The 20,753-nt window shown below is 40.7% G+C and overlaps 1 protein-coding gene across 5 annotated transcripts in view; it reads right to left on the reverse strand.

Moving 5' to 3' along the window:
- Positions 1 to 16,756, reverse strand: part of RANBP9 (RAN binding protein 9) — a 38,797-nt gene extending 22,041 nt beyond the window's left edge. For all 5 annotated transcript variants that reach the window (XM_058832509.1, XM_058832507.1, XM_058832510.1 and 2 more), the window contains exons 1-2: positions 16,159 to 16,756; positions 7,652 to 7,763 (exon numbers count right to left, since the gene is read on the reverse strand). In XM_058832509.1, coding sequence (XP_058688492.1) covers positions 7,652 to 7,763; positions 16,159 to 16,618 — 572 coding nt within the window. In that variant the 5' untranslated portion in view covers positions 16,619 to 16,756. The remainder of the gene's footprint in view (positions 1 to 7,651; positions 7,764 to 16,158) is intronic.
- Positions 16,757 to 20,753: the final 3,997 nt, after the last annotated feature.

The following is a 20,753-nucleotide window of genomic DNA, read 5'->3' on the forward strand; positions in this document are numbered from 1 at the left end:
AGGATCATTTATCCAGGCAAATGGCACAAATTTTCAATCCCACTCATCACCTCATTAACATGCTCAGCTCTTACAGGAGCTCATAAAATAACGAACAGCCACTCACTGGAAGACATGAAATCAACCCATGAGAGAAATAAGAGACTATAGCTGGAACACAATTTAAAGTGCAGACAAATTGGTATTAAGGACCAAGAAAGCAAATGTATTTTACAAAGTTTTGCTTTTTCACTTTGAATTGTATTTATTCTTGTTCCAGTCCAGTTCAGTTAAGATATAGGTTACCATTTTAGTGTCTCAGCACATTTGCTAGTTTTCATTTCACAAGTCATACAGAAAGTTTAGGAACATCACAAAACTACAGAATTTAAAATCCACTGAAGACTCAATTTTTTTACCACAAAGCAAAGAAAAAAGGCACTAAGATACCTACTTTTTTCCTATAACACATACTGAAAAGCCTAGGCTTCTTTGCAGAGAAATGATTAAGAAGCAGAAAACTCACAATAACTATTTTCTCCTCAAGTATCTTTCTAGTCAAAGAGCTAAATTTACATTTTTGCTGGAGCCTGAAGTTTCTACTTGGATTCCTGAATAGACTAATTGTGAGAAATAAAAACAGCCAGAGCCAAATGGAAGGAAAAAACAACAGTAAGAGATGGTACAGAACTACAGATGCTAAAAGATTGGGAAATTAAAAAAAAAAAAAAAAAAAGACAGAAAGAAACAACTCTGGTTTTTACTTATAACTGTTCCATTCGATCTTGTAGCCACTGTGTTGGAAGGTATATGGAATATCTTTAATTATGAAAGTTGATAAAAATCAGAATTCAGATTAATTATATCCTATCCTCCTCACTCCATAAAGAGGAATCTCAAAAACTATACCAAACCACAGATACCTCAGAAAGCCTGAAGACAAATTCAAATACTAAATAATCACTTCTCAGAAAAAAACTCACCGAAAATTCCATACTGTATTTATAAGGACAACTAAAATAATTTAGCAGATATTTACATAGTAGTATGTAAAAGCCTCCCAACTACAGAAATTTCACCTGCTATCTGCAGAGTTAAATTAATTCTGACTTCCATTGCGCCTATATATGCTACTGAACACATTATAACCTGTGGAACTGCTACATGATGCTTCAAAAAACAACTGTTTTGGTGTTGCAGAAAGTAAGTAATCAACGTGGTACCTTATTCCCTACATACTGTACATTTAAAGGAAGCAACTTCAATCATAGAGTGTTAAAACCTAAGTTACCATAATATCTATAGGGAATCTGAGACAAAGCACTAACAGATGTTTACAGTCATAAATAAGGCAACTGAAAACACCTGAAAGTTTTGAATGCATTGATTATTAAGAAAAGTAGAAGCAACTTGAAAAAAATGTAAGCTCTATAACAGGTATAGTTTGTATCTTGAAAAGAGGACAAAGAGGAAAAAACTGCATCATCTGTAGGAATTTAAAGATTTAATGAACTTGCACAGGGCCCTCACAACTAATTTGCAATGACATAGAAAGTTTGAATAACTTTCCCCTATAGTTTTCTACACTGCCTTTGCTGACACTATGAGGCCAGAAGTAAGGCACATGAAAAAGGTACCTACATTTATCTTTAATATCATTACTCTGCATTAAAATTTTGTATGTGCCAATTCAAGATCCTTATTGTCTGCACAATCACAATAAGAAATGAGATGTTAATCTATTTAAATGTTTCAAAATATGCCATACACAGTTTGAGTCTTTCATTTCAAGTCTTTCAAGTTTAATTTTATGGAGTATTTCCAAGGAAACAGTATTTTGAACATGTTAAACCCAGGTTTCAGATTAATGCAGTTCTGCATAGAGAGGAAAAACCAAAAATAAATCAGGCAGTCATTTTGCATAGTGCTCAAAACTGTTACTCATGTAACATTTTGCTTGTGATTGCTCTCCTAGAAGGATCCCATTTACTGACATCCATCCCACTTTGAGGCTTCACCCTTTCATGTTGTGACACTTGTCCCCAAACACTAGAGCCTTTTTGGGGGCCATTCTGTCAGAAGAGAATAGGTGCAAAGAAAATAATATAATGTAAATATGAGCTACAGTAAAGTTATCATCTATACACTATATTTATGTGAATGAACTTCAGAAGAAAGAACTAAAAGATTTTTCAAGAAGTAAGATCGATAAAATTGAATATACTATTTTTAATTTCTAGCATACAACAACAAAACTTTTGTCACAGTTCCAGTATTTCTGACTAGTTAAACACAAACCTCAAACAATCTTATTACACATTTAGGTGATGTTCATTTCTGTCAATGTCTGGTCTCATACACTCAGGCAAAAAATTAATTACTACTACTGTTTAAGAAAAGATACACTTGCTGATTCAGGCCCTGATCTCTTCTTGCAGCTGTACAATTCAAATGAAGACACTAATGAAAGAAGGATACTTCAGACCTTATCAGATTCTACTCTATACACAAGTACTCTGCTAATAATGCTGCAAGGCCTACTTACGTGTAAATAGAGACTAAGCAAAGTTTTGCATGTTGTTTTAACAAATGCCTGTTCTTGTAACAAATAGCTTCTGAAGACATATTAAAACTATAAAAATAGGTCTTAGGACTGCATAAAATTTTCAGACTGCATCAGTAAAGTACAAAACAAATACAAACCAACCAGCAACTGACAATGGTATATATTTTGTTTATTGGTTTATGTTTCTGTTGAACAAGAAAATGGGTATACTGGATGCTAAAGAAAAAGCCAACTTACTTCAACACAAACAAATTGTAATAAAAAAGTATAGTTTGTGTTTGAAGAGCTACACATACATCCTTCTAGAAGACAACAAAGCATTTGTATTTCACAAACATGACTCAAACACTCTAAAACAGTTCAGGCTCTACCACAGGCATAGGTGTCATGAAAACTCAAATTTAATTCTCATGGTATTTTTGTTTTGGATAGTTTTTCCTTTTTTATTTCACCACCTACTTCTTCACATACACAACACATACTACACAAGATACTGCCAAAACAACAGATGACTGTTGTATACCCAGTGTTAAAAACCAGCCATAGTGTAACAAGCATCTAAAGCCTTTTTCTTCTCGCTTTACCAAAAACATACTGATTACTTGCATGAACTGCTCTACTAACATTTTATTTTAGTGCACAACATTTAGCAGAACTTACACATGTGCTACAAAGCCTGGCCATGAAGATCTGCATCAGCACCGCCACACCACAGACTAAACATCCCTGGTCAGAGAAGTGTAAGCTCAGTGCAATCTGCTAAAAGAATTCAGCCTTTCTAAACTTAGTTTTCATTGATCCTTCTATATGGCTTGCCACTCCCAATCCTTGTTTTCATTCTCCTTTAAAAAAAAAAAATCTGAAATGTTCCAAGCCAGGTTGGATGGAGTATTGGGCAGTCTGGTCAAGTGGAAGGTGGCACTGCCCTTGGTGGTGGGGCTGGAACTGGATGATCTTTAAGGTCCCTTCCAACCCAAACCTTCTGTAAATCTATGATTTTGCAGTTTAAGCATATGTCTTCCTCAGCTGTTCTAAAAGCAGTGATGACTATCTAGAAGTACATGGCATTACTATTATTTACCCATTCTTATAAATTGTATTTAAAAATCAGTGGGTAAGAATGGACAGAAATTCAAGACACTGAGAATAAAGATATTCTTCCCAGAAGTTCATTTTTCCTGGGAAAGAAACAGGTCTCTCATGGTGAAAGATTTAAAAAAGCCAAAAATCTGTATTTAAACTAAAATTAATGAATATAAGCTAGTACTGTGACCAAAAGCAGCATTTCCAGTCCCATTGTTCCAGATTCTGCTTTCTGCTCCTAGTTTTACTCTCTTTTGCTGTCACAGGTACCCATAAAATAATACAAACAGCCACACTGAGGAACAAAACTGAATTAAAACTAACTCACTCTGCAGGTCAACTTTCGGAAAATGAGTTAGCCAATCAGGTTTACCATGAAGCTGACACAGTCACAAACTGGGAAAAGGGATATGAACTCAATGAGTGTTCAGAGACTGCTTCTTCTCTGGCCATATTTTTTACTTATTTTTAAGTTATAACTGGACATTTCAACAGAGATGTAGACATAACTTACTGTTAGTTAATAACCCCCTTCCTACCATGCTTTCTAATCATCACCTTGGTACTGTTCCCTATATACCCATTACCCTTCTACTGTTACTGTCTCTAATCACTCACATAACCATCCACAACGTTCCACATGAGCCAAACAAAGCAAAGCGAAAGAGAGTATAAAAGGAGAATATATATATATAAATAGAGACCCTTAGGCTACAAAAGACAACATGAAACTAAGAAAGAAAACTGAAGAAATAAAGAACAGCAGGAAATATTTACAAAGCAATATGACAGTTGGTTAGAACTTTCAGCAAGAATTCAAAAATATCTAGGATAATTATTTCACGTAGCAGCACATTAGGACTCCTTGTGTCAAACTCTTTACAAATACCAAGACAGATTTTGTTTGAATGACATTTCAACCTTACTACTTTTACTGAACTTAATTCTCACTTCCCTTTTTCTCATCCAGTACCATCAGTTACTGACCCTATCATACCACATGGAGGTATCAAAAAGCAACTTCACTGTTCATCTGCTCTGCAACACTGATTTCCAAGTCCAGTTCTTCCTTACTAGTAAACCTGCTTTTATCACACTTCCTTCAGTGTGTTCATAATGCTCCCAAAGTTGAACTTCTGCAAAATTAACATATTACACACTTTGAAATTTCTACTCAAGCCAGTTACCCACCTAGATAAGTTAAATAATTTAATGACCTAGGTCATTAGAGTGACAAAACCAATGCTGTGCTCAAACACAGCCAGCCAGAAGAAGCCATGCTATATTCACACCCTAAACAAAAAAGAGCTGTGCTTCTTCAGAGTGGAATAATTTTTGCCCTGCTACTTTCAGATATGCAAGATCAGATTCCAGGAGCAGCACCTTCAAGTGCTACAGTAGCATGAAAAATTGATCTCCTACAGCAGATTTTTAGTAAAGGTCTTTTGATTAATTCAGGCAAGTCATGCTACATAGAGCACAGAAGCAAGAATGCTCTTAGACATACTCCTATAATATAGTACATGGTCTAAATACTTTACGCTGAGTTTTTTAAAAAATTAAATAGAAATAGTAAAGGCTACTACCAAAGGGAACTCCAAACAAACACCACTAAATTATCCATTGACATTTATGAAAGTTGGAAGCTGTACTTCAGCTCAAAGATAGATCTCTCAGTTGCCTTGGATAGTCTACGATTTCCTTTAAACAGTACCATAAAACACAGTTCTACTGCTTCCACAGCTAGGCTTAGACCTTGAGAACACATAATTTTGCAAGAAAGCATTTTATAATTGACGCTATTAGTTACAGGCTGGTCTTCTACAGACATGGTCCTCCTGAACTCTCTTCCCATTACCAGATGACAAAAAGAAAAAAAAAGTGGTAAAAATGTACTGGAGCAAGCTGGGTGAAACACAACAGGCAGTGAAAAAGAACCAATAAATCCAAACAGACACAAACTGGTTTCTATAGCCCTATTTCTCTACATTAAATTCCCCAGTTTACTTATTACAGAAAAATTTATTAGTTTGAAGGCAAGGTTAACACTGAACTGTAAGAGATTCATCATGCATCGCATCAAAAGACCTCCTGGACCTGAGATACACATTTAACATCCAGTGAGGTGCCCACATGTTGACTCCTGGCTTTTATCAGCCAAGCTACATTGGGCTTTAGCTGTGTGTATACAGTATTTCCCAGCTACCATACTATCTTATGCAATGAAAAAATGAACATCTCAGCTCATTATGCAGCTAATGTTTCATAAAGTGGCATTAAATGAAGGCCACAAGGCTGAAGCAAGGATGAGGCAGTACTAACTGAAAAAAGTACCCCACCATTTTCTATGCAATCTCAGCAGGCAACTTTGCAAGTCCTAGCCATGTACAAATTCACAAGCAACCGTTTAAATACCAAACCTTGAAAAGCTTTACTTAGTCATGTTTTCCTACTTTTGCAGGATTGCCTTGAGTGGCCAGCTGAGTTTGAGCTTGAAAGTACTAAAATCCAACACTAAGTATCTAAGGTGAAGTGTTAGAGGAGCTATGTAAAATGACAAACCCACATAATGCGGACACTTTCTGAAATCCATCACTTCAAAAAAGCTACCTTCCAAACTAAGTAGGCAGAAACCTACTTCAAGAAGAGACACACCGCTAGCAAAGTTAAGGTAAGAACCTCTCCTTAAGCCACAGCAGCAGGATAATTTTTTTAAAAGTTCATAGAATAAAAACAAAAACAAAAAACCCACCAAAACTAAATAAGCAATAAGCCTACACACACCCCCCGCAAAAAAATAAAGGTGTTCGTAAAATTGGTAGCAGAATATTACTTGAAAAACTAATTTCTACACCCTCAATTTAAATATAATTAGGTCTTCACAGTATAACAAAAGTAGCTACGGATGTAACTTTTTCATAGCAAAGAACTCTCCCAGCACTAACTTTTGAGAACAGAAATAACAACAAACTCATAAATACCTCTACAAAGCTGCAGTGCTATTGAGGCTATTCCTTCAAAATATCACTATGCAATACTATAAGGAAAACAAAGAAGTTTGAATACTGTTTCTGACTTACAGATGGCTTACAGGACTCTGAGCAAATGAAAGAAACAAACCGCAGCAAGACAAAGAAAAGACAAAAGTACTGAATTTCCTCCATAGCTCTTTTCTCTCAAGATTTATTTTCACAACAGGGCATAAGCACCTGCAACATGATTGTACAGTACCTAGAACAGGGACAGCCAGTCCTGACTAGAACCTTGAAGCAGAACCACAGAATGTACTACAGCACATTAGAAAGCAGTCCTACAGTGTATCAGAATTAACACACATCCTCTACCAAAAGCAGTGAAAGATGAAAAGGAATTAAAGTGCTCCAGCAAAGATTTCATTAGCACTTCAAGACTTTCCCAGGTGAGATTCTATCTGCCTCAGCAGACTTAAAAGCATGTATCACTTGTGCTTCAACAGATTCATAATTCAGATGGATTATGGGAAGCAGCAGCTTCTTATTCATCAATTCTTGTTCTTTCCATGAGGTGACAAATTCCCGGGCACTTATTCAGAATACTCCTCTCTATTGTTATTACTGTTCATCAACAAGTAGCCTTAAGAATAACTTTCTGTTTCAAAACTGGTATGACCTCCGTGAAAAGATCACTGAGGAAATAAACTGGTCTGCTACACACCCTAAAAATTACATAGAAGTCTTTAAATCCATATAGCCAAAACCCAACATCTTTAAAGATAACAGCAGGATCAAACCAGTTGTTCAAACCCTAACTTTTTTGTCAAGAAAAAATGAGATGATATTTTGGTATTGATCGTGTACACTGATTTGTAGACAATGAACTCTCTTAAAATAATCAAATATAAGAGTGCAACTTCTCAAGAATAAGGAATCAAGATATATAAAGTGGTAAAATATGAAACTAAGTTTTGGTACCAAAGAGATCTGTTGACTGAAACATAATGTGAGGCAGTATTTCAAGAAATAATTAATAATGCACTCTGCTTACCCATCTCTTCCCTTACTGACAATTTTAACTTCGAAATAGTATATTCCACAAGCTGCAGGTATAGGATGTGTAGCTCGAACAGAAGCAGCATCTTTCGGAGTTTTTCCATGACCTGAAAAACAAGAGCATTCAAAACACACAAAAACCACATTTTAGTTAATTGTAGAAGGTGACTCAAAGGTATGCATACCAACTACTCAAAAGGCTTAGGCAATGAGCAAACAACATACAATATTCTAATCAACCTGATTTTTATGCTGAAGTATTTTGTTTCAACATTACATTTGCATTGTAAGCACCTGTATTGCAACTAAGAATGCCAAAAGAAGTCCTGGATATAGTAATCCAAAAAGGTCCTACAATTATTTGAAGGGAAACTAGAAAAAAGTTTCACCACTCTAAGTAACACCATTGACAAAAGGCTACCAGTGTTTGAAAGAACTGTATGATTTCTCAAATGCACAGGGCTTACTCATTTTTATAGACTGAAACATGATGTAAGAGAGTTTCATCTAATGCTCAGTACTTCTGAATCTACAGGTTAGTAAAGATACTTCAATTCTAATGTCCTCCAGAATAAAAATCAGTCATTATACAGAATGTACTACTCATAATTAATTTCCATGTAACAAATGTTGTTTCAGGACAGCATTAAGCCTTACAGCCTGCAACTGAACTCACACAGCTCCTACTCCTTTTTCTTATTAGGCTCACTATACATTACCTCTGCCACAATAATACCCAATTTCAGCTCTTGTCTACTCTCAGGATTTTCAATCTAAACCCAAGAGCCACTTGTACTCTGCTAAGACTAACCTTCTGAATGTGTCATCCTCTTCACAGCCCTTTCCAAAGGCAACCTGGAAGCAGGCTTTTGACCAGACGACTTGTTTTAGCAACAACCTGCTCAAGCAAGCACAGTGTCTCCCAGGTACACCCAAATTCCTCAACTTTTGTTTGACAGTCATGCATGGGGACCCTGGACATAGTTTAAAAAAATTTAAAAACCAAGATGGAAAGTGTATGGGATCATGGCACAAAGTAAGGTAATTCAGTAAGATGGAAACCAGGAATAGACTGTCACTGCCATAATTCACACAGATCCCATGCCTACTCTTCATGTGGATCTGTAGCATGATGAAAGGAGCTGCCTGTTTTGAGTGTGCTGTACAAATCACTTGTGCTGCAGCACTCCAGCTGTCATTTCCAGTCCAGACAGGGAGGCCTACTGCACCTGCATAGCAATTGATCTGCATATGCAAAAATCCCACAACCAAACACACTTCTTCCAGAGGCATTAACACTGGCATGACTGCTCAGGCTCAGATTAATCATGTCTCAGGTGCAGCAAGTTAGGTCACACAGCAAAGAAACTACAGGAGAATGACAGCGTACGCAGGCAGGAAAGATCAGGCCCAGCTGGCCCACAGGACACAACTTCTAAGGGCACTTCTAAGGGACTGACCTGCACAGAACCTCTGAGCACAGTGCTCCCTTGTGCAAATGTTCATGGAATTGTCAGTGCTTATCAGCCTGTAGAGCCAGCATGCACCAGCCCCTAACCAATGGCACGTGCTCACCCAGGGATAACTCTCACCATGGCCACACCAGCAATCAAACCTTTACTAGCACACCACAAATTCTTCACCCACTGACATTAGGTTTAATCTGCCAAGGTTTCTCTGATGTTAATGGCTCACCCCAGTGTGCTACTACCTGAAGACAAACAGCCAACAACCTTACTTTTCTGACTGCAAATCCACTGCTCGCTTCAGCGTGTTGCTAGTACTTGCTAGTACTAGCAACTCTCCTTTGTATAGAGATCCTTCGATCACTTCACAGGTTTGACAATGTTAAGTTTGCTGCCTACTTTCTGCATACTGATTTCTGATGTATCACATGAAGAAAAACTAGTAATTTTCTCCTCCATACACAATATGCTTTATTGTTCACTATATTTAAATTATTTCTTCAGGCTGTGACAACCAGTGTAATAACCAAGTACATAGTCTTAGTTAGAGCTTCCACGAGTTTTCTTGGTTTTCAAATGCTGGTAGATCACTATTTAGCTATTACAGATTATTTTGCCTAACTATGTAGAAATCCTTCAGCTAAAAGGGGCAGAACACTGAACTCCTAAGACATCCCTTAAGTTCAAAGAAGTCTGATTAAACAATGCAGTGGAGAAAGGAAAAATACTTTTAAAATGCTTTTAGGTTTTTACTTTAAAATAGGCTGCAAAGAAGTTCCCTTGGTTACTCTATGCACTTGACAATCTGTGTAGTTTCAGTCTGAGTCACTCTCCTTATTTGGGAAAGTCTTCTACATAGAAAAGACTAAAGCAGTATCAACCAGCCAAATTATTATTGAAAATGTAAATCTATTACCCAGCAGACTTAGCTTTGTGAAATCACAATCTAAGTGTTTGGAAACAAGACCTATTTAAGGTATTCTTAGCACCTCTTCCTGAAACTCCCCTTCTCTCACCTCCTCCCCAACCCAGGCATTTATTTGCAAGGACATAGCAGGAACCAGATTGATTAGTTGATCAGGGTTTAAGAAACCTACCAGATTTTTTTTTTAAGCAGCAGATCAGTTCCCTGATCCAGTTCACAACACAGCCACATACAGCTGTCACACTGCAAGTAAGAGGTCAACAGAGGGGCAGAAGTAACAAGACACCTTACCAGTATTGCCAAACACTTCATGGGGTGAAGCAACAAGGTTGGGGAAGTCAATGCCCAAAACTACTTTCATCCCATATAAAACAGAAGACACCCTAAATTTAGAACTGCTGTCCTTTTAACATAATCTCCTATGAATCCCATTTTACTGCTTGAGCACACTGCTTCTATTTGTACTTACATACAATTAATATGTCTAAGAGAAGGCTAAGCATCATCCAGTTATCCACTTTCCAATATTCCAAGTATCTCTACACTGTCTAAACGTGGTAGTTGAGTCTTTCAGTGCCACCAAGCTACACTGAATTATGTGTGGTCATGAGATCCTAGTTTATCAGCCTGCTTTAAAGCAAGGAAGAGGCTCTTAACTCAACAGACAGCTGAACTGTAAAATTTATTACCAAAGGATACTATAGATGTTAGCGTTTAAGAGGACATTGGGCAAGCTTCTAGAACAGCAGTTAACTGAGACACTGCATTGAGTTCAGAATGTCCTTCAGCTTAAAATGGCTGGAAGCCAAGCAGGGAAACACACATACACTGTTTATGCCCAGCATGTTTTTATATTTTTTTCTCAGGCACTTGTGACCACTGTCACCAATGGGACTCTTGAGCTGAGTGGCCCATTAGCTTCATGTCTTACACTGCTGCCACATTCTTTGGTAACCTGACTCCTCACTTCCTGGTTTGTGAATAAAAAAGAACTTCGACACCCAACTCTGAACTTTGGAATCAAAGGTTCCAAACATCTGAAGTAGATCATCACACAAATACTGCCCAGTTTTTCCTCAAAACAGACCCCTTTTACAGTCACAAGCTATAGGTTGAGTATTTAAAGTAACACTTTTGAAGTATGTCATATTTAACACTAAAGATTTTCAGCATTAAAAAGAGAACACTGCAAACAGATGCACTGGGGGCAGAGAAGGGAAAATAAGTCTACAAATCTTGAACTTCACACTGTAAACCAGATCATAGTTCCATTACCAGAACTGTTTTCACTTGGGCTTTCATTAGAAGTGTTTGACAACCATGAGTTGACCGCGCTTTATTTCATTTTTTAAGCATTCACACTAATGATTTTTAGTACAAGTTGTATCACCACTCCTTAAGCAAAATTACAGTGAAATTAATCTAAATTTAAATTCTATCTACTTCAAAAAAAGCTAATTCAGAAAAATATGTTTGGAGAAGCCATCTCTGCTATCAAAAAGATAATCTTTCAACCTAAATCTAAGTGTATCATGCATACACGCCAAATAGTCCAAAAGAAGACTATAGGCCCACCTACCTAGAGAAAAGCAAGCATGTTTATCCAGTTTAAATCCTTAAATGAAGTTTACATAAGCTGAAGTGCAGTTATTTCCAACAGGTGGTTCCATGACTTGCTCACACTGCCAAAAATAAAATAATCAAAGCCTAATCTTCTGTTGAATTCATTAGGAAAGTTTCATTGAGACAAGAATGGAACAGGCTGCCCAGGGAAATGGTTGAGTCACCATCCCTGGAGGTATTTACAAAACCTGTAGATGTGGCACTTGGGGACACAGTTTAGTCAAGGACTCAGCAGTACTGAGTGTGGTAGGACTCAGTGTTCCTAGAGTTCTTTTGCAAACTAAACGATCCTATAATTCTAAGAAAAAAAACAAATCAGAAGACACAAATGACTAATTTTTCCTTAACTTCTTCCCCAGTTTAAAAAAAGCAAGATATCTCAGAACTACAAGGCTATCCAAAACAGGCAAACTGTACTGAATGTACCCTGAGTGTTTTCTGACAGAAAAACTGACAACATCCTTGTAACAGAGTGACAACACAGAACTACTATATAGTATAGAATATATTATATATTATATGGAGTATAGAATCCTCTTCATTTTCCAACAGAATATGGAACGCATAGTTTCAACTGAAAAATAGTTTATTTTTGGTGTTTTCTTTTGTTTTGCACGACAGACAGTTCAAAGGCAACTGCACTGTAAATAAATATCTGGCTAAGATTCCCTGGCCTGTGATACATTAGAAAAAGTTAATGAAATGGCAGCTTACTCAAAATTGCATAACTTTCTTCAGTTTCTTTGGACAATCGTCACAAGACTAATTTAAGTGAAATTTCTATAGGAGTTTCCATGATTTCAGCACATATGATTTTGACCCTTTACCTAATTCTGTTTATAGTTTCTTCCATGGTTACAAATCTGCACTGAGTCTGTTTTTGTCTCCTTACACTACACAGTATAGATCACTATCGCCTGCAAACCTAACTTGTCTGTCTCGTGGACCTTTCATATCACATATAGCATTTAGGAATTCCCTGTTTTTCAACAGGATCCATGTGTTAATTGTGAATATTTTAGAAATACGTAGGAATATTTTTGAAGATGACTTACCTTAATAGCTACATAATTTTGTGCAGTAACTGCTTTATATGCAGCATGCACTTACGCTTTCTTTACCACTTACCTACACCTCAGAGCGGTAAAAATTATAATTAAGTGAAATGACATCAATTTTTTTCTGATAGTTTTTTACTATCTCCCTTACAAAGATACACCACAAACAACAGGTAGTATGACAGTGTTAGCTCTCTACACAGCTAACTGGCAGCAACACAAAAATGTGTGTCAGCCCATATGAAAAACAAAAATACTCTAAGTATAGTCTTGTATATATTTACATATCACTGATGCCACTACGTACTTCGTATCAATATTTTGACAAAGCTACCTAATCTGCTAAACAAAAAACCTCTCCATGTAAGTTTTCCTTTCCAAGTAACATTGTGATTCTGAGAGACAGCTCAAAAAAGTACTGACTCTTGGGTTTTGTTGACCCTAACAAAATTTAAAGTGCTTTTATCCTGATGCTAGATTATACTCCTTTTTTTTTTTTTTTTAAACCTCCACCTCCACCAGATCAATGCCTGATTTTGTGGTAGTTTTCATTTTTAAGCACTCTGTAGGATGCTTGCAAAAATCTTCAGGTCCAGAAATGCAGTACACAAAACATCCCAGCTGCAATTGGTAGAAAGAGACATCTACTGCACTTCATGCTTCCATACAACTTGTCCACTGGTAAGCAAGAAAATGAAAGCAATCTTCAGAAATTACATCAAGAGAACCTTCATTCCTCTCATAAACCAATGAAACTAAAACATCACTGTTCACAATACATCAGCACATTAAAATTATGACCCTAACTATATGAAAAATAACTTTGAAAGCTTTTGCACTGATTGTTCCTCTCCACCCATTTTTTCAGCAGCCTCAACACGTCCAAGGTGAAGGCAAAGCACTGCTGTTAACACTTTCTGCTTCCTATCAGTCAGAGAACAGAAGGAAATTACTCCAAAGAAACAGTTCTATAGCCAGCAATCTACAGAGGCGGAAGAGAAAATCTTAGTGAAGATGGCACCTATACTACAGTACTAGAAAATGGTAAGAATTGCTTTAAGTCACTGGCCTCTTTGGACAGATCTGTCTTTTTCCTTGAGTATTTTGGTCAAAAATACAACAGTTCTTTATCCCTGCTCAATATATAATTCATATTTCCTTTCAACAAAAATATCGAACATTCTTCCACTACTACTTAGGTAATTTCAGAAGCACTGAAAGTGCCAATATTACAAAAGATACCGTGAGCGCCTTTTTTTTGAGAACTGATTTGTAGAAACACTATTTCACAGTGCTAAGCACATTCTTACTTGCTATTTTCCCTTACTCTCCTCACTAAACCTCATTTTCTTCCCTTTTATTGTATTCTTAGAGCTGAAAGATCCAGGAGGGGAAAAAGGCAGGAGATGTTTAGCATGTTTGCCCCATGGTTCTCAGGTAGGAATGCTCTGATACCATTCACTGCTTAACCCAGTTAGCAACTCCAGGCGCCAGGCTGGTAACATAAACACGGAGTTGCCCTAACAGCCACCTTCATTAAATTACCCAGAAGAAAAGATGGGCCATTTAAGGAGCCATTTACTCCCATCTGCACTTAGGAAAAAGAAAAGCACAGACATGTTATATTGGCACCTCTCCTTTTCAGAGTGCTCTGGGCTAACCTAGGAACTCTTCAACCTTCAACATTTACCATTATTTAAGAGCTAGAGTAAAGATATTTCACTGTTACAACCTACTGACTGTGCTTCATGACTTCTGTAATTTCTTTGAGGTAATGATTTTCCTTAACACCGTGGCAAAGGGGATAAGTGAGGAAAAACAGGGATAGCACAAGGAAAGCTTGAAAATATACTTTTGCAATTACACTGAAAGATCAGAGGTTCGACCTCTAAATTCTAGCTCATGAGAAAAAGAAGTTGGCCAAAACAAAAACCAGCAGAAGGACTTGATAGCCACTAAGCTATGATCATCTTAGGAGAGAAAAAACAAAACCAAACAACCCACCACCACTAAGCAGCAGAAAATACAAAATGTTTCTAAAAATACAAGGTCATAAAACACTGAACAAAAGCCAGGAAATTCAGAGCTGAGCATTAAATTACACATCCTTAAATCACTCAGTGCCTCCCAGAAACCTGCTCTATAGTCATCAAGCTCCTTTATTATCTTTGTATGGTGCATTAAACTTAGCATTTTTAACAGAGTATTTTGTGTGTAATAATAAAACCTCTCTATTTAAAAAAAAAAAAAGTCTCACAGAGTACATTTAATCCTTTCATGGCAGCCAAATCCTGCCATGTGTTTGTGTTGCCGTTTTCCTCCTCCGATTAAACAGTAACATGTTTATCGAGATTTCCCTTGAATTTCTCCACTGCGAACTCTGAGAAAGGGTAATTGCACGGTTGTTTTTTCCCCCTCCCACTACGTTCATTTGACTACAGACTAACAAAAGATCCAGTTCTTCACAGCCAACTCTGAAGTGGCTTTGAATCCACAACACTTCTACTTTAGGACTTTGGGCCTAGAACACCAGATGTGAGTGTGTTTTTTCAGGTCAGAGTGTAAGCTTATGTTTCCAGATTTTATGACATTTCATAACAATCAACACAAGTTTTTCTTCTAATGCCTCTCGCTGATGTGATTTCTTAATACAAAAGCATACTCTGTTTTTTACCTTTTATTTGAAAATCTGTAACTTTAACTGTGAAACGTGTAGGAAGAAAGTTTTAGTCACCTTTATTAATTTAAGTCCTATTGTCGCTCCTTCCCTCAAATCACTCTGTGCAATAGTTAGGCAAGACTATTATCAGTGACTTTAAAGTAATTCTTTTCACAGTTTAAAAATAAACCGTGTTTTTCTCAGTGCTTTCCCCTCCCGTCATTTCCGTGTTCAATAGCTTAACGCTTGCTGCTCTTAACTCCATTTAACCCTTGCTTTTCTCGAGAGGGGAAAAAAAAAAAAAAAGCAGCCACTTCTTTTTCTCGCTCATTACCATAAACAGGACACGTCACGCCGAGCGTCCTTTATTCTCCTGCCTCCGACCCAAACGTTCTGGCGATACCTGAATCCACGGAGGAAGTCTCGGAGTTTACATAATGCCCACTCTAGAAGCATAAGGAGGCGGGGGCGGCCCCTTGTGTCCCCCTCCCTCTCCCCGCACGGCGACAGAAACGGGGGGGGGGGGGGGGGGGGGGGGGGAGGGGAAAGGAGAGAAAAATAAACCCGAAATAAGGGAAAACAAGCCCCTTATCTCCACGCTGCGGGGGAAAATTTAGGGGATCGGAAAACAGGGAAGAAGGAGGGAGAGGAGCGTGTGTTATTTCCTGTTATTGTTACTCCTGTGCCCACTGCCCGACGGAGGGGCCGGGCAGCCCCCGGCCCCAGGGGGGCACAGGGGGTGTCGCGGCGGCCCGGGCCGCCCCTCCTCACCTTTGTAGTGCACCCGCAGGTTGTTCTGCGAGAGGCCGATGTAACTGAATTTGTCCTTCGGGCTCCAGGAGCGGGGCAGTGGCGTCTCCTGCTCGTCCACGGCCGGGTAGAGCCTCTTCAGCCGCCGCTTCAGCTCCTTCTCCTGCTCGTTCAGGGCCGGGTCTCCGTGCGGGAAGGGCGCCGGGGCGCTGGTGCCGCTCCCCGGCAGGCCCAGCGCGGCGCCGGCACCGCCGCCCCCCGCGGCCGCGGGCCCGCTGCTGCCGGCCGTGGCGGCGGCTGGTGGCGGCGGCGCCGCGGTGGCCGGAGGCGGCGGCGGCGGGTGGAGCAGGAGCGCGGCGGCCGGAGCGGGGCCGGGGCTGGCGGCGGCGGAGGGGATCCCCGGCGCCGGCGGGGGAACGGCGGCCGCCAAGGGGAGCTGCGGCGACGGCGGCTGTTGTTGCTGCTGCTGTTGCCCGGACATCCCGGCTCCGGCCTCCTCCTGCTCCTCCGCCGCCACCTCCCGCGGCGGTCGCGACTGTCACCGGACGGGCCCGGGGGCGGAGCGACGGGCAGGCCCGGGGCCGTGCGGAGCGCGGGTCACCCCCACAACCGGAGCGTCTCGGAAGAAGACGGGGGGCGGGGTGGGGGAGGGTTGGCGATGACGGCGGCCGGTGGAGGTGCCCGATGGGAGCGAGGGGCGTCGCGGGGCGCGGCGGGGCCGGGGGCGAGGCGGGCGGAGCGGCGGCGGCGGCGCCGGGCGGAAGCGGGAGGCGGGCGGGGAGCGGGCGCCGCGGCGGCGGGGCTGACTCGGCCCCCGGCCCCTCCTCCGGTCGGGGGCGCGCCCAGCGCGCACTCGCTCCGTCCGGCCCCCGGCGCGCCCCCGCCGCCGCGCGCCCCCGCGTCAGCTGAGCCCGCGGCCCGGCCCCGCCTCCTCCCCGCGCTCGCGGCGGGGCGGGGCCTCCGCCCCTCGGCGGGCGCGAGGCGCGGAGGGAGGGGCGCGAGGCGGGAGAGGGAGGGGGGCCATGTCGGGGGAGTTGAACTGGCCGCACCGACAGGGTCCCTTGGCTCTGGTGCTGGAGTGATCCGTGCGGTCCAAAGCTGCTGTGGGGATCTTTGGCGTGAGCCGGACCTGTCGCGAGCTTTTCTCCAGGAGGAAGTCTGAGCGAGTCCCCGGGGGTAGTGGTGAAAGGGACGCTGACCCTCAGTGGGTTACTGAAGGGTGTTGCTGCCGAGGGCCAGCCAAATGGTGACTGTCCTCTCGTTATGAAATTACCGTGGAATCTGAATATGCCGCTGGAGAGATTTGTTAAAATGTGGCTTGAACTGTGCCAGGCTTGGTGCAGAACTTCTATGGGGAGCCTGTTCCAGTGAGTGCTCCACCACTCTTTGGGTGAAGAACATTTTCCCGATCTCTACCCTAAACCTCCCCTGACACAGCTTCATGCTGTTTCCTCGAGTCCTGTCACTGACATTACAGTCATGAGACTGTAATGATAATTCTCGTGGTGTGGACATGGGCACATCAGACCTCTTGAAAAGTTTTCTGGTGTAACCCGGACCTGTTGAAAGGTTTTCACTGGGACAAAGTCAAGATGACCCTCAGAGGGGTAATGGGGAGAGAGTCATTAACCCTCAATGTGCTAATGATCGATTCAAAAGGATTGACTTTCCAGAGTGAGTCCAATGGGGAACATCCCCTCCTGATGAAATGAAACAGCCCTAATGCCAGCCCTTCTCTTCCCTGTATGACCTGGACTCATAGTAGTTGGCATGACACACAAGCAGTGAGACCAAGTTATGAATCTTGTAAAAGAACATAAACTATGCACATACACACACAGAGACATATATATATATATATATATATATAAACGTACGTACATACATACATATGTATATGTGTATATATATATATATATATATATATATACGTACGTACATACATACATATGTATATGTAAACACCAGTCACTCAGTGTCATTTCACTCTAGTCCATTCCAAGTGATCTATTAACAACAACCTCAGTTACCTTTGCCTTCAGGTGCAGGTCATGAGACCAAGCTGGAGAAGAAGGAGAAGGCAGCATCGCAGCAGGATCTGCCACCATTGGGGATGATTGTGGACGGCGGCTGAGGAAAATGGAGACAGGCTGGCATGTGGCTCTGGGGAGGCTGCGCCTCCTGACAGGCATAACACGGGTCTGCTGCCCACACCTTGTGTCCAGCACTACAGTTGGTAAGGGTAAATGCCACTAAGAGCATTTTCCAGAGGTGGGAAAGTTTGGGAATGCCTCCACTCAGGAAGACAGGAGGAGCAGCGCAGTGTTTCTGAGGGAGCTTTGTTCAGGGCCTGTTTTCCTTCTTTGATTCGTGTGTTAGAGGGTGGTTTTTGTTTGTGCTTAATGTTGTTGGATATTCAGTGGTTGCCCACACTAATATATTCACATGGCAGCAGTGAAAGAGAAATGGTTTACAGATTGGCAAGCTTGCCTTGGAAAACATTAGAAAAGGAAGGGAATGTCACTGGCGAGTCTAGAACCTCTGTCCAGTTCTGGGCTGCTCAGTACAAGAAAAACTTGTACTGAGCTTCTGGAGAGGGTTCAGCAGAGGCCACAAAGATGACGAGGGGTCTGGAGCATCTCTCTTATGAAGAGAAGCTGAGGGAGCTGAGCCTGTTTAGTCTGGAGAAGACCGAAAGGGCATCTCATTAATGCATATAAATATCTCAAAGGTGGGTGTCAAGGGCACTGTGCCAGACTCTTTTCAGTGGCGCCCAGCAATAGGACAAGGAGCAATGGCTATAAATTAAAACAGAAGTTTCACCTGAGCATGAGGAAGAAGTTTACATTGAAGGTGGCAGAGCACTGAAGAGGCTGCCTGGGAGAGTCGTGGAGTCTCCCTCTCTGGAGACATTCCAAACACACCTGGATGTGTTCCTGTGTCACCTGCTCTAGATGACCCTGCCTTGGCAACAAAGTTGGACTGGATGATCTCTTCCAACCCTAACAATTCTGTGAATCTATGAACCTGAAATGTTGATCACTTCACAAACCCTTTTCCAGCTGACAGCATATTGGAGAATAGGCACAGAAGCAGGAAACAGAGGACATTAATTATGCTTCATCTGTGTGAAATGGCATGTGAGGTAATGCAGGTGTGACATTCACAAAGGCTTGTATGAAGCTAAACATTTCTCACCTATAGTTACCAAAATATCCTGTCACATGTGACTGCTTCATGATGTCGAATAGCATTTATGGCTGGACAAAATGCAGTTATGTAAAAATACCCTATCATGAGGAACTGAAAACTGTACAAGAGTGGACGTGTCTAGGATGGATGTTGAAACACAAGCTGAGTCATGCCTGAGGGTCAATTACCCCAGCACTGTAGGCTGTCTCCCACTGTTCATAAATTTGCTTTCTAATATCTAGATGTTGTAAGTTGTTTAGTTGTTGTTAGTTGTTTACATTTTTATTAAAAATACAGTATTTGGCTAACTATAGACATACATTTGTTATGTTCATAAGCGTAGATGTGTCTTAACTCTTTTGTGATTGTCAATACATTTTCTGCCATATCTACTCCCTCAACTGTGTCTCACTTCTAGCATTTGTGCCAAAATACTTCGTGTCACCCTTTTGAGATTTCCACCATTAGATTCCTGTTTCTTGAACAGTAACATAGGAGAGCAGGTGTTTCTGCACTTACTTCTTGACATTATTCCCTACTTTGCTACTCTGGTTGCTTTTATCACATCCTTTGCCATCTTCCAAGGATAAATAACCCAAGTGTGACAAAGCATTGCTTTTTCTAAAAGTCTTTTCTCCAAACTATGCCTCTAGACAAACACATTCACATCACTTTTCTGAGTAAGGTTAGACTGCACGCTATGCCAGAGGTTTTGTAGAGATTTCTAATAATTGGTGTTAACCAGTATGTTACTTATTCCTCCTGTGTTCTACTAACTTGTTTTTTGACTACAGCTTTGTGAGGATTAGAGGTAGCACATAGATATTTATATAAATGCCCAGTTTCTACCTTCCAGTTTAGTATAAATGAATGGGAGCTTGTCATATTTAGAAGCAGCACTCATGTCCCTCCCTAATGTGCGTTGTTTTGCATTTTCAGTATTGAATTTAATTCACCATTACACGGTGCATTCTGTTTTGTTAGCACTTCCTCATCATCACAGTCCCCTCTTGTCTTGCTTAGCTGAAATAATTATGACAGCTGCAAATGTTGCCATCTCACAATACAGCCCTCTTTCTAGATCAGTGATAAATACAGCAGCAATATGAGACTTGCTGCAGAGCCTCGAAGCTGGCTGGCATTAACCTTCCACCATCGCAGAAATTCGCAGTTCAATTCTGTTCTTTGTTTTCCATCTCCAGTTTTTGAACCATGATTGTACTTTTCTCTTTGCCCAGTGATTACTTAGCTGCTTGAGTCCTCTCTGGCTTAGAGACTTAATCAAAGGCCTTTTGAAGCACTGTAAAACATTGACTAGTCGGCCAAAATCTCTTTGGTTTTTTGGGGTGGTGGTTTTCTTTTTTTTAGTTTTTTGTTGCTTTTTTGACATTTTCAAAGAATTTCAGTAGATGGATCAGCTAGAG

This window comes from Poecile atricapillus, chromosome 2, assembly GCF_030490865.1.
Source record: "Poecile atricapillus isolate bPoeAtr1 chromosome 2, bPoeAtr1.hap1, whole genome shotgun sequence".
NCBI lineage: Eukaryota > Metazoa > Chordata > Aves > Passeriformes > Paridae > Poecile > Poecile atricapillus.